This window comes from Trachemys scripta, chromosome 5 (assembly GCF_013100865.1).
Source record: "Trachemys scripta elegans isolate TJP31775 chromosome 5, CAS_Tse_1.0, whole genome shotgun sequence".
NCBI classification, from domain to species: domain Eukaryota; kingdom Metazoa; phylum Chordata; order Testudines; family Emydidae; genus Trachemys; species Trachemys scripta.
The window spans coordinates 18325408-18340165 of record NC_048302.1 but is presented as its reverse complement, the minus strand read 5'-3'; the positions used below and the strand labels follow the sequence as shown (position 1 = coordinate 18340165).

Sequence of the window (14758 nt, the reverse complement as noted above, 5' to 3'; positions counted from 1 at the left end):
TATGCAAGTGCCTAAATAGGGATTTTGGGTACCCAAGTTTGGAAATGTTGGCCATAGTGTATAGAAATCTAGCCACTCTTCTTTGCAGAATCATCTTCAGTGTTCTTTATTCCATTTTATTTACACACACACACATAATCCATTTATAATATTAAAGAGGAGGGAGTTTAATTGTGAGCTCATTACAGTTTCTGATGGGTGTAACTCCATTTACCTGAATAGAGTCACTTCTTGGTTTACTCTGGTGTAAGCAAGATCAGAACTGAGCCCTGTATGTGTGGCACTCAACACTCGTTGTGCTAAAGAAGCACTAAAACAGCCAGCCCGGTTTTTATTGTAACATGTTCTATGAAACCAGAAACCCCTTGCTGCAAACGTATTTCCGTATTCTCCAGAGTATGAAGAATTCTCCCCCATAGTCTGCATACTGTGTTTAGCCTCTCCTGGGCTAATAGGCAGTGACATCTTAAACTGTTACAAACCACACATTTTAGAGGGTAATGACTGGCAGACAGAGACTGCTAATAAACCATGAAATAGAATCTTGGCCCCCTGAACTGTCACTTCTTTCACAGAGAGAACTGGACTCCCCCGAGGGTTCTCAGTTTCAGCTCCCGGCACACTTAGAGTGACAGTCCAGGTAGAAATCTGCTGCTCCGATGAGAATGATGCGCTCTAGTTTTTTCTTGATAGGCCCTGTGTCAGTGTCTCCTTTCAAAGGCGATGGCCATGGCTTGAATGTTTACATTGTTAATGCTCCAGGAGCAGGTAATGTCAGGTTAAAACATGACCAATGTGCTCACAAGGCAGATAAATGGTAGGTAATTTCTGTTCATGATGGGAAGGAAATAGTTGGAAGCAAAGATGGGAGAGGGAACTGGATCTTTAATTACCCTAGTAAATCTGAAACATAATAGTGTTATTCCAGGATGAGTCAATAAGGATAGAATTCTCACAGTTTACTGTGTGTTCAGCATTTGTGTGGAAGATGCAAGACAATCAGATGGTGAGGGCTTCAGATAAACCTCATCTTTATCTGCATAAGAGTGAACACCAAGCTGGGGGTGGGGAGTGTGCTAACGTATCACAGTTTTGAGACTCTGTAGTTTTAAAAGAAGATGGTGCAGGATTTCTTCAGTTTTCAGCATGAGAATCTGCATGACGGTCCAACACGTGTGTTTGGAATGAGGATATAAATGTGGAGATGACAGCTAAAATTTAGAGCAGAAAATGGGTATAGCGTGCAAGGATAATTCTTACATGTTGCTTGGTAATGTGCAATGACACTTTTTTCCAAAATTAATTAAAATAAAGAGGCACCAAACTAGTCCGATACAGGACTATAAATCCCAGGTTTGAGGCGGTGGGGGTTAGTGGATGGGTCATGAAGGGCTAAATACTCCCTTGCAAACTCAGTCAAAAGCGCCAGTGTTACCAGTAAGAGCTTTGTCTGAGTAAAGGCTGCAGGGTCACTATGTTTGCCCTGTTGGATGAGGGCTAAAGAAGGAGCACGTAAATAAACTCTTGTATGTCTTTTTACATGTGAAACTAAATCCAGGAAGGCAGAATGTGAAAGACATTTCAGGTGTGAGAGAGTAGTGTTGACTCCTAAAACAAAAATACAGCCATTGTACAAAGCTTTTTTTTTTTTTTTTTTTTTTTTTTTTTAATCTAATCTTTAAACCAGATTTTGTTGAAGGAAACATTCACCATAAGGCCTTGCTGATCTCAGTGACCGTTTGCAGTATACTCCTGGTACTTATCATCATATTCTGTTACTTCAGGTAAGTCGGAAGAATTTAAACTTTGTCTGCTTCACATTTCTTCCCAACGTCACTTTTTCCCCCCCCGGCTTATGAACTGTAAAATAAAAACATAACAGGAGGGAATTGGGGAACAATTAAAAAAAACTTTGTTTTTATTATAGGGAAAAATTGAATATTTTGCTAATGTTAAAATCACAAAGGCATCAATATAATGCCCTATAATATAGTTGGTCTTTTGTATAGCATCCTTCATAGAAAGTATGTCCTAAAAAGATTTCCAGTGGGAAATAACACAAAGTAGTACATAGTGAAAATTAAAGAAAACAATGGTGTAAAGACACTGCATAGTATATAAAGTAAAGCTCATAAGCCTATTAACACAGTGCACACAAGGTTGCACACAAATTCACAAACTATACCCAAAGAAGGAGATCGATTCAGAAAACAGGCAAATTCATAAAAATGCCTTTGGTCATAAAAGACCCACAACATTCATAACAAAAAGGTGAGGTATTTGCTGCATCTCTGTTTTTAGGACTATTCTCTGAATTAGGGGTTTAAAGTTGGTACTTGGCTATGCAAAATTATGCCGGATTCCCCAGCAGGATGATAGTCAGCCCCTTTCATAGACCTAAAGCGTTTTAATGTTGCGAATAGATCAGAAAAATAGTCATTGATGAGTCTAGCACGTACTGAGTAATTGCTGGGAACTTATGCATGACTAAATATTAAATGTGAGTAGTGTTTTCTACATAGCATCCGTTCCTCATTGTACTGTCAACTAATTTAATTTTCACTAAAATCATAGGCATAAAAGGCAAGAAACCAGACCTCGTTACAGCATTGGACTTGAACAGGATGAGACTTACATTCCTCCAGGGGAATCCCTGAAAGACTTGATTGAACAGTCTCAGAGCTCAGGAAGTGGGTCTGGGCTCCCTCTGCTGGTAAGAAAGGAATGTAATTTAGATTCACACAGAACTCTATAAGGCAAAGTCACCAGCATAAAAATTCAAGGGGATTTAATAGGAATTACGTTAATATGTGAAGGAAGAATTAGGTTCTCAGTGTCTGCAGAAATGACAAGGATATCAGTTGGAGAATAAATACTTAAGAATCAGAGCTCTTTATTTCATATACCAGGATCTGAATCTGATCTCAGGTACACACTGTTACATCATTTTTAGAGACAGGATGGTTAAATGGAATCCTTTTACACCTTGGCTTCCCTTAGCATTAAAAAGCGAAGAATAGAATCACTGTATTTTGCGCTTCAGTGGTGTCGTAGGTTGAAGGTATGCCAGCTGAATGGAGTATAACATTTATAAGTTGTCTCAAATGTAACTGTGCTGAGACCCAAGAACCGATGTACTAAAGAAGGCTCAGTTTCAGCTAGAAGGTTTATATTTCAGAGTAAAGCTCATGACTTTTCCATTCATCTGTGTTTTAGTTTTCTGATAACCTGACAACCTGGGACCTCCTGCACATCATGGTATTGCAGAAGACTCAAGATACTTTATTTTAAATACTACCTTTTAAAACTATTTATTTCTTGTCATTTTCCGAATGCATAGCTGAGAAGTTATACATCGGTCCTGTACCTAGTAGCTGCAAAGTTCTGTTTAAAATCATATTCATTAAAATACGTTAGCTAAATATGTTTTGAGAAACAGCCAGTTTTCCAAATGTCAACATGGCCATTGAGGGACAGATAAGCAGAAGAATGAGCTTTGCAATTGATTCCAACAGTCTGTAGTTATTCTTACTGGACATGGGCGTGAGCACCAATGTGTAGATCCAGCCCTGTCTGCCTCTCTCACAAACCTCCCCATATTGACCAGCAGTTTCGTTGTTCCAGTGAAACAGGACAGACTGTAAAAATGTGTTCTCAGCAACCCAGATTGTTAAGCAGATGGGCTGCTGCATTTCGAATCGGGGGACAGAATATTTTTGCACTTAGTTTCCTAAGGCTTTTCATGACAGAAATAAAAGGAGAAAAGGAAAGCTCGTTGGAGCAATATGGTTTTTCCAAATGTATTTTTACCTACCTCCCTAAGTATTTTTTTTAAACTGGGCATAGGCAGCAGGTCCTATGATCCCACTGGCAGCATGAGCCCCACTCTCTTCAGCAAACTGCAGGATCTGCTGCTGAGAGAGTGTACTTCAGTAAAGGAGACATTTGTAGTTTCTGCCATACCTGGTGGCTTATAAATCAGGAAATATTCCTCCTGCCCCTTTGCTTAACTAAACAGATTTTCCTCAAACAGTGATTGTCTAAGGAAATTATAAAACCGTGAAAACAGGTTCATGATGGAAGCTGCATTGCAGCCTTAAAGTTTTTGCTATGGTGAATATAATAATATACGTTTACTGTATTTGTCAGGTAGTTACCACAGCAATACGCAGCTTAGACGTGCATGGATTGATACTTAACCACTACCCTTCATTTTAAAAGTGTTTATTTCCAGCTTCTTTATTATTTATTTCCAATATTTTTAGAACTTGTAAAATGCCAGCTTATGATAAACAATATTGTCTTTCTTTTGTAGCTCGCTTATTATATTGGATACAAGGTTACAACAAAGCGAAACCTTAACCAGGATAGTGTCACATTCAACCTTGTTCATTTTCTCTCTCTCAAATGTATTTGTATTATTCATAATTATATGGTGGCTCTAAACCACTGTGGGCTGTTGGGTCCATCAAGCAGCTGCAAAACCAAGGCCAAAAGCACAGAACCAAGCCATTTTCAAGAAGGTAGAGTTGTTTCAACAGCGTGTGCAGTTTGCCACATTAGACACAGGACATTCGATTCAACTTGCTTGTACATTGTTTATAATTACATTTATAAATATGTGTTGGTTTTTGATTGAATACATCACAGCTCTGGTCACAAACATTCGTGTGTTTTGTGCCTTTAGCCGAGATATGTCAATGTTTGTGTAGAAAAATTAATGGATTGTTCCCTGTGAACAGTTTACAATCAATCCATAACACAAAAATGTTTGTCAAATAAAATAAATTGAACACAATAAATAGTTTGACCAGCTCTAGCAGGAAGAAACCAATTAAGGTCTTCCATGTAGTACTCTGCCTTTTGAAAACTCATAACAGAAATGTGATTTTCATTTTCTTAATATAATTTAATAAGGAACTTTTCATCATTATGATGCCATTACATATATTTACACAAATTAAGTTATTTGATGTAATTCCATTATTTTTCAGGATGCATTCTTTAAAGTAGGCAAATTGGAAAGCAACCATGCTAACATTAATAGAACTGTTCAATCATTACTTCAAAGTATAAATCAGTTTAAAAACAACTTAAGCTCAATTTCTGTTCTTGGCTTGCACTGGCGTAAGTCAAAATAACCACTGAAGCCACCATCTATCTGATGGTGTGATAATACATAGGCTGTTTTTTCCATTTTAGGCAATTTAAAAATAGTTTATCAGAGAAAACGACAGCCTTGGTCATCAGAATCTTTTGGGAGACTCAATTAAAATTTTTTGTTTTAAAATATCATACTTTCAGCTCAGGATTGAACAGGTAATACTGAGGCACAAGCGGTTGCTATTTCAATATTCTATGGTACTATCTTGTGACTGGGAAATAGAGGTTGTTAACTAAAATGGGGTATAATTAAACTGCATTTCTTGGGATTTAACAGGTCCAAAGGACTATAGCAAAGCAGATTCAGATGGTGAAACAGATAGGTAAAGGTCGCTATGGAGAAGTTTGGATGGGAAAGTGGCGTGGAGAAAAGGTAGCTGTAAAAGTGTTCTTCACCACTGAGGAGGCCAGCTGGTTCAGAGAGACAGAAATCTATCAGACTGTCCTAATGAGGCATGAAAACATTTTGGGTAAGTGAGTGAAATAAAAGATAGAGATGTAACTGAATTCAGGAGGCTGTAATCCCCAACAACCATACACCTGTTTTTCCCACCTGTGTTGGGGGGAAGGTTGCTTGCACAAGCAAAGGACAAAGCGGGGTGGGTTTTTTTTGTGATGTTCCCTCCCCTCTTGATCACAATTTAACCCTTAATCTGGGGATTTTTTTCATGCAGTATAATCCACAATATTCTTAATTCGTGTGTGGTGTTCAAAAGCCCTGAAAAATATTAATCTGAAAATATTTTCCCCCCATAGGGTTCATTGCTGCGGACATTAAAGGTACAGGGTCTTGGACCCAACTGTATCTTATCACAGACTACCATGAGAATGGCTCCCTGTATGATTATCTGAAATCCACTACCTTAGATTCAAAAGCCATGCTAAAACTGGCCTATTCCTCTGTTAGTGGTTTGTGCCACTTGCACACTGAGATCTTCAGTACTCAAGGCAAACCAGCTATTGCCCACCGCGATCTGAAAAGTAAGAACATTCTAGTGAAAAAGAATGGAACCTGCTGTATAGCAGACCTGGGCTTGGCAGTTAAATTTATTAGGTGAGTAAAGTTAGGGTGTGTTTTAATTGAAAGGGATCAGAGAGATACCATGATTCTTTTTGTATCATTGTTTGTGGTGTGTAATATAATATATATGATACACCCTTATCCTATACTATACTAGGGGCAGGTATATTTTTTATATATATATATATATTGCATGTTTATAAATAGCTGTTTGGTATTTAAATGTAAGTTGTTTGTACTTAAGGATGTATTGAAAAGTGCCTAGAAAACAATAACTTGGAAGACAATTTATCCTTTGCCAGTATATGTTGCATAGCCTATATGCTTAGCTCATATGAAAATGCTAAATGAAATCTCACAAATGGTTACCAGCATCTGCATTTGAATGCTTAATACAGCCTCAGGCAAGTCACAGTAAGTAGCTTTCTCTGTAAGAATTGTTCCATTAAGGTTATGCATTATTTTCAAGCTACTTTTTTTGTATGTTTGATTCTTCTCCTCTTCCCCCCCCCCCTCCTTTTAGTGATACAAATGAGGTGGACATACCACCAAACACCCGGGTAGGAACAAAGCGCTATATGCCTCCTGAGGTGCTGGATGAAAGCTTGAATAGGAATCACTTCCAGTCATATATCATGGCCGATATGTACAGTTTTGGACTTATCCTTTGGGAGGTAGCAAGGAGATGTGTGTCAGGAGGTAAGTTCCATCCTTTCTTTCTGGGTAGTAGATTTTGTTGCAATAAACTAACCTGGGTAAACACATTGGCAGTGCTGAGCCTATTAATTTCTGCTTCAGTCAGATGCAATCCACCAGCAGTCAATTTGGCAGGTCTTTAAAAGGAGATACTGCTGTTTATTTATTTTTAGAATAGAAAAAATTAAGCATATACATTATTTTAAAGGGATTCATTAATTTTTATCTTCTGAATCTCACATAGTTGAGCCACAGAAATATGATGCTTATCACAGCTGAATGTATTTTGGGATTTTTATCCTGCAGTTATGATGCATTTGGAAAATATTTCTTTCAGGAATAGTTGAAGAATACCAGCTTCCATATCATGATCTTGTGCCCACTGACCCCTCCTATGAGGACATGCGGGAGATTGTGTGCATCAAGAAGCTCCGTCCCTCATTCCCCAATAGATGGAGCAGTGATGAGGTACAGTGTAATGCTATTTGACATTTAATCTATTTTAGGGCCCCCTCTCAATCTTTCTTTCATCCACATCCAGTGTGTATACCTTTCCTTTCTCTTTCCACAGTGCCTAAGACAAATGGGAAAACTCATGACAGAGTGTTGGGCTCACAACCCTGCTTCTAGGCTCACAGCCCTGCGAGTAAAGAAAACACTTGCCAAAATGTCAGAGTCACAGGACATTAAACTTTGATTCAACTCAACAAATGAAATGACTTTTCCTTGTGGTCAGAGGACATGACATGAAGAGGAATCAGAAGGAAGCCCTCACCTTCACTAATTTCAGAGCAACTGTAAATTTTTTTTTTTTTTTAAGTAACATCCTTTGAGGAGAGCAGCCTGAAGACTTGTTTGCATGGGAAAAGGAATATACCATTTCAGTAACTGGTTCAAGATTATTATATATGTTGCTTTCTGTGAAAGCCCATGATTTTATTTTTTGATTGTCTAAAAGCTACTGCTTTAAATTTTATGAAAATGAACCTTATGGTTAGAAGTGAAGTAAAGCCCTATATTGTTACATTTAAAGAAAAATCAGAAGAAACTGTGCCTCATTTACCAGAGAGACCACTGGTGAGTGAATCTGCTGCATAGGAGGGGAGGAAGAGATTGTTGAAACTTAAGTCCTGAAATCTGCATGTGAAGTGAACTCAAGTTTGTTTTCCAAGGTGGGAAGAATAATAGCACAACCAACTTCTGTGAGGAAAAGTTGGAAGGTCAAGATGTTGTTCAGGTTTATATGATATATAGTCTGTGGATTATATATGATATATAGTCTGTGGATTATATATGATTAAAGCACTAAATAAATGAAACTAATATTTATTTATGAACATGCATAGATTGACAAAATGCAGACTCAAATTCCATAAAACTTTGAGGAGGAGAAGCTCAATCCCTTCCTCTAGCATAATCCAATGTAAAGATTTTTTCAGACACTACTTTGTGTTCTTTTTTGGGAACCAGTGCCTTATGAAACCTGTAAATACTAGAATTCTAAGAACTAGGGAACAAATGGGTATGTTGTATTTGTTCTGTTCATGGTTGTTTTAAACATTCCCCAAATAAAATAAATGGTTCTGTCTCCCTTCACACATCCCTGAGTTAATTTGTGGTGTGACCTGGGGGTCAATAAATGTTACATGACATGCATACAGGTTGGATAAACACAGTCCCTCAGTAGGTCTTAAGTTTTGGAATGATATGATACCCATCAGCCCCCCCCCAAATTACGCTGGGTACCAAACAGGTATCCCAGGTGTAAACATTGTTTCTAATGGGATATAAATCTCAGGGATTAAGTGCTCTAACTTGCTGGCTCAAATTCCCTCATCACGATGAATCTGTAAGTGTAGACATGGCCTCAGCAGGCATTGGGATGCCTGTGAGAGAGGGGAAATAAAACCTGCGTTGCCTACCCCCACCATTTCTTGCAATTTGCAAACATGGGTGTCTCATCATGCTGCCTCCAGACCAGTAAATTTCCACCCCTGCTCCGAGTCGCCCCCTTTGCCACGTTTTAACTCATACCAAAAGCAGTCTCCACACCAGCCCAGCCCGCCCCGGCCCAGGCCAGGCACCGCCCGCCCGCAGTGCGGGGACGCCGCACCCGAGCTAGGCCCGCCCGCCCGGCTCCCCAGCGCAGGGGAGCGGTACGTACCTTACCCGTTCCGTGGGCCCGGGGAGGACGGGCCGCCTGTCGCGCCGAGCCCGGGCCGGGCGCTGTCGGAGCCCCGGCGGGGGACACGCGCCGCTCTAGCCTCTCCCTTGCTCTGGATGCTGGAGCAGCCGCCGCTCTCTCGCGCGTGAGCCGCTTCCGGCTTTGTACCCCCGCCGTCGCGTCCCACAGCCAATGGGAACGCTGGTCCCAAATGCGCATGCGCCGTGCAGACCGTCAGGTGGCGCCGGGGCCTGATTGAGGTGCGGGACGCGGAGTGGACTAGTGCTGGGGGCGGGGCGGGCCTCCCCCCGCTAGAGCCGCTGGTTTATTCCCCTGCAGCGTGTGTCGCCCTCCGCCGAAAGAGGCCAACTCGCTTGTTCCCCGCCCCTGCTCACCTGTGCCAGCGAGTTTATTTTGTGCGAGACTGCACAGGCAGGGCGTCCTTAATGTGCATCTGAATCTGAACCTGCTCCCTCAGCCAAGCGCTGCAGAGATACCCAACAAAACGACAACAGCCATTCCTTTCTCCCCCCCCCCCCCCCCCAAAAAAAAATAAGCACACACCTGCACAGGCCTTAGGCCAGCAATAAGTAACCCTCTGTCCCATTTCAGAAAAGGGTACAGTTAGCTATGGGGCACAGACGACATATGGAAGGGTAGCGTAGTACACACAGAGCAGGGCTCATTACCTTCAACTAGGGACCAGTGCCTGCACCCGCACGCACACAGATTGGGCCCCTGGGTCAGGTGGCGCCTCACTTCCCCCGCTCTTTAAGGCAGTCTTTGCTGTGGAGCCACTCTCTTACACCACCAGCCTCTAGTTACACGCACATTGGACAGGGAGAGCTAGGTCCATACACCCAGCCTGTGCCACTGAACACTTTCTCAAATTCAAATAAATAGTACATATGGGTTTGTCAGATTCAACTCAGGCCCATCGCTTGGCTAATCCACAGGCACTGAGATTAGTGACAAATGAGAATAAATTTATTATTGAAGAACAATATAATAAGAATATTGGAAACGAGTCATTACCTAAATAACCACAATCATAGCACACTTTCTAGACACTTAGTAAAACCAGCAGGTTAACCTCCTGGCGGAAGACAGTTCTCTCACCCAAAGTCCTCTGCGGCGTTTTCAACCGATGCTACCTGCGAACCATGCTGTCCATTCGCTTCCCAGATGCAGGATGAAGGAGTGTCTTCTGTACCTTCTATATATACCCCCCGACGTTCATTGTCTTTCCTCCAAGGCAGGCTAATCCCCTGGGGCTTGTTTTTGCCTGCTTGCTCCTTTTCTGTTGACTTCACATCTCTTTATTAACAGTTGACTTCGTATGTAAACAGGCCTGCATTCTGCTATTTTACAATACTACATTTACATCCCAACAGAGAGATACACTTTACAGAGTTTAAACACATATTTTCAGTATATATATGTAACTTCTCACATAGTATCTGTACACCATTTGACAACACTATTAATGACTGGCATGTCCACCGCTTTCAGGTGAGACCTCACCAGCGATTCTGTGGGAGAACCACAATGTTCATAGCAGACTCAGGAGATTTTTGTAACCCTTCTGCACCCCCTTGCCAGTTGCCATTAAAATATTCTTGTGTCACAGACACCAAAGCGGCGGCAATGAGTCAACATGGGGATTTGTGACTAGCCACCGAGCCCTTTGTTAACCCATCAAACAAATAACCCCCTGGTCTCAGGAGGTGGATTGCGGCAGCCCTGGGATGGCTCTGGTTGTAAGCAGAAGGCAGGCAGGCAGGCCGGTCTGAGCGCCCAGGCGGCATGAAGGAGTAAGCTACATTCTGCCATAGTACTGCTTGACCTTTGACATAAGTAGATAGGTCACTTGTCAAAAATCCAAATACGTTTGTATTTTGCCCCGAGACAAGTTACAGAAGTTCCTTCGGGGGCCAGTACCTGGAATGCTAGTATCCAAAACAAGGAGAATGAAAGGTTTAGAACAAGTGGAAGGACTGGGACAAAGTGATGCGCTGGATTTTAGTGACATGTGAAAAGTTTTATAACTTTAAAATCATCCTACAAATGCTGCTAGCGTGAAATTTTGGGAGCAAACCCTCTGCGTACGGTGAGTTCAACAATGCCGCGTGAGACGGCTTCCCGGAAACTGCTGTCTGAGACATTTTGGGGTGCGGTCCAGACCGGTCAGTGGCCGTGTCACGACCTCCTCTGCGACGTGGGGTGCCTCACAATGCCTTTCTGCTGTGGCTCCCGAACAGGGCCGCTCACAAACAGCCAAATGACTTGCAGGTCACACCCTGAGCGTCTTTATCGCCATGGCCCTGGTCCGGCAATTCTGAACCCGGTGGCCTGTTAGCAAAAAGCGGCTACGCTCTGGCTTCCGGCAGCTTCGATCACTATGTTTACAGTGACTCCGACTCACTCCCGGTCCCGGATTTCCCCACAGAAATGTCTGTTCCGCACTGTCCAGATATATTCGGTCCGTTGCCTCTGTGAGGGCATCAAGTTACAACGCCTTAAATGGAGTTCCCCACACGATTCAGAATGCTAGATGAATTGTGATTAAATAACAAAACAAGTTCATTTAACTACAAAGAGAGATTTGAAGAAAGTACAAGTTATAGTCAGAAATGGTTACAAGACAAAAACATAAAACGCTTTCTAGTATTCAACAAACTAGACGTGGTTCAAGGTAAAATTCTTACCTCAGGTTTTCAGTAGCTTTGCCGACCAAGTTCCAGGACGTGATCTGCTCCCGAGGTCCGATGGCTGTTTTCTTTGGTCCTCTTAGGTGAAAGAGAGAGATAGACAAGAAGAGATCATTTGAGATGTTTTTTGCCCCTTATATAGCTCGGTCACCCTTGGAAAACCATTTTCCTGAGTGTGACCCCTGGTTAAAAGCTCTTTCCAGCTGAGAGCAAGGAAACACAGAGTCTTGCGTGGGAGAGGATTCACGCTGTCGTTTGCTAAGATCACATCTGCACTTTCCTGCCCTGCTTCCTTGCCAAAGAACGGCCGCTTGACAGGTGACGACACCTGGCTGGGATGTCAACTTGTCTTTTGTGTTTGAGAAACAGGCGTACCCAGTCCCCAGATGTGTCCGGTAAACACATCGTATTGATTTTAGCTTATGTTCATGACTTTACATATAATGTTGCTACATACATTTTACCGTGACATTAATGACCAGCAAGTTTTACTTTTCACATGGTACCTCCAGCAGGCGTCTTTTGTACAAAGATTTTTACAATAGCGTACCGGGTGTGAATACAGGGGTGCGTTCTGTCACGGTAGCTTATTGAACTTTTTGGCCTTTACGATGCCATCATTGACTTTCTGTAATAAACCTGATTGATATTGGTTAGTTTGGCTGTTCTATATATTTCATAACAAACCAAAGCATAGCCAAGTACGCAATGCTATAATTTATCAACAGCGCCCACCAGCCACAAAGGCGATTAATTACAGGCGGGTTCCTCCTTTAAAAAGTTCATCCTGGATAGACCAGACCCTGGCACCTCTTAAAGAATCCAGCCACCCTGGCACTTTGGCTTTAAATGGTTGGTACATTCACTACTGAAGTAAACCCGGTCTTTGCTCCTCCCCACCCCCTTGCCCTAAAATAAGGGCCGCCCTCTCCGCTGGCATTTGATACCGCTTTGACTGGAAGAAGATATGCCTTGGTCTCAGCATCTCTCTTCATGTAGAATTATTTCTGTGAATTAAAAAATTCCCCCAAAACTATGGAAATACCGACACGGTTACAAACATATTGTGACAATTCAGCAAAGCCCCCTGGTCCCTGATTGGCTCCTGGAGAGACCTGGCTATACAGTGGTCAATGGTGCTCCGATTAGACCCCTGTGAAACCAGAATGAGCCAATGGGGAGAGACGGGGGAGGGGGATATCAAGATCAAAATCCAGTCTGAAGTGGAGTCAGCGGGGTTACACAGAAGGAATCAAAAGCAGAGTCAAACAGCTGCTGGGCTTTCTGAGAGAGCAACGCCTCACTGCACCCTTTAACCCTTTCTGCTCTAGTGACTCCAGCAGTAATACCATCCAGGCAGGCTGTGCTCTTCTGGTGATGTGACTCCTACTCCCCTGGAACTGTAGGATGCTGATCTGAGAGCAGCAATGAGAGAGAGAGAGTTAAAAGGGGGGTGGGGGAGGACAGCGACAGCCAGGAGGCAGCGTAGCTGGGCCGCTTGGGATCATTGTTGTGTGGGCTACACAGTAGTGTAGCCCACATCAGGGCCCACTTTGGGCATTATTAGCAGTATTACGGTAGCACATAGAGGCCCAAAATTAAGAAGGAGACACTATGACATGCACATTATCAGCATCATATGACAGTAGCACCTGGGGGTGGGGAGCATTATGAAATGCACGTTAACAGCAGCACTACAATAGCGCTTATGGGCTACCCTTTTTTATAGTGCGTGGGGGAAGCCCCCTGTATAGGAGCACCTGTCCCAGAACAAGTGCACATTACCATAGCACCTGGTGGGGGCTCCCAGTATGAAATAGACATTATCAGCAGCGTTACAGTAACAGCCTCCCCTTTTTATAGTGCACATTGTCAGCAGCATTATGGTAGTGCCAGAGGGCGGGGGGAAGAGGGGGGAAATTATGAAATACACACGATCGACAGCATTACGGTAGCCCCTTTAACCCCTTTGCTGTTTCTTGGGACTGTGCTGAGCTATTTCCATCTGACACAATCCGAGTTATTCACTGAGGACACACACAGTCCTGTTTCCCAAGGGAATCAAACCTCCCAGGCCCTTTCCTTGCTCCAAAACTCAGGGCCGGATTAACCTTTTGTGGGCCTGGCGCCAAACCTATTTGTGGGCCCCCATGGAGGCAATGGAGCATGGCACAGGGAAGTCAGTCCCCGGAGCAAGGAGCCAGCCAGGGGCAATGGGGCATGGCATGGCAGGGGCAGCCCCGCTCCGCCCAGCCCAGTGCGAGGGCCACTATTTACAAACCGGCAGTTGCCAGACGCACAGTGGCCCACCTGGCCCTGTGCTGCCAGCATGCCCCTTCCCCTTGGTCAGCAGGCCCATGCCGCACCACACAGACCCCCCCACCCAACACTCCCCGACTCCCTATGGCCAGAGCCCCCCCGACCCACTATGCCCAGCACCCCCCCAGGCCCCTCCACAAATGTACAGCACCCTGCACAACACCACCCCTGCCCACAGCCCCACCACAACTGCCCAGCACCCCACACAGAACCACCATTCCCTAGTGCCCCAACACACATAGATCTTCCCCGCCCCCTCACAGCCCTGCACCTTCCCACTCCTCCACGCTCTGCCTCCTGGCCACACTCACCAGCCCTGCTGGGAGGCGACTGTCTGCCAGGCTGAGCTGGCAGCACAGCCAGGGCTGGTCCCGGGGACGGGAATCGGTCCGGCCCCTTGCAAGTGGCGCGAGGTCGGGCTCCCTGAGGACCCACTTGCCTGGCCAAGCCCCTTCCTCCCCCCCACCGGCTGAGACTGGCCAGGCTTCTGCACCAGTCCCAGGCAGTTCAGCTCTGGGGAGACAGGCGGGGCCCCACAGGTGGTGGGAAGCAGAGACTGCCGGAGCCAGAGGTGCACTGGGGTCCAGCCAAGGGGCAGAGAGAAGCAGGGGGGTCGGGAAGGGGACGGAGAGGAGCTCTTGGCCAGACGGCAGGCAGGCTGAGAGGAGCAAGTGGCGGGTGGGG

The 14758-nt window shown here is 44.0% G+C and overlaps 1 protein-coding gene and 1 long non-coding RNA gene across 5 annotated transcripts in view; one reads left to right on the top strand and one right to left on the bottom strand.

Moving 5' to 3' along the window:
* Nucleotides 1-8113, top strand: part of BMPR1B (bone morphogenetic protein receptor type 1B) — a 276624-nt gene extending 268511 nt beyond the window's left edge. For all 3 annotated transcript variants that reach the window (XM_034772218.1, XM_034772219.1, XM_034772217.1), the window contains 7 exons: nt 1688-1784; nt 2575-2713; nt 5441-5633; nt 5920-6217; nt 6708-6883; nt 7218-7348; nt 7452-8113. In XM_034772218.1, the coding sequence (XP_034628109.1) occupies nt 1688-1784; nt 2575-2713; nt 5441-5633; nt 5920-6217; nt 6708-6883; nt 7218-7348; nt 7452-7577 (1160 nt within the window). In that variant the 3' untranslated portion in view covers nt 7578-8113. The remainder of the gene's footprint in view (nt 1-1687; nt 1785-2574; nt 2714-5440; nt 5634-5919; nt 6218-6707; nt 6884-7217; nt 7349-7451) is intronic.
* LOC117878187 lies at nt 1673-9231 on the bottom strand. 2 transcript variants are annotated; one of them, XR_004645914.1, is made up of 3 exons: nt 9045-9231; nt 2636-2707; nt 1673-1860 (listed from the first exon to the last, which is right to left on the bottom strand). It is a non-coding gene; the product is annotated as an uncharacterized LOC117878187 (long non-coding RNA). The 2 variants fall into 2 exon arrangements; XR_004645913.1 differs by having other exon boundaries at nt 2636-2710; nt 9045-9228.
* Nucleotides 9232-14758: the final 5527 nt, after the last annotated feature.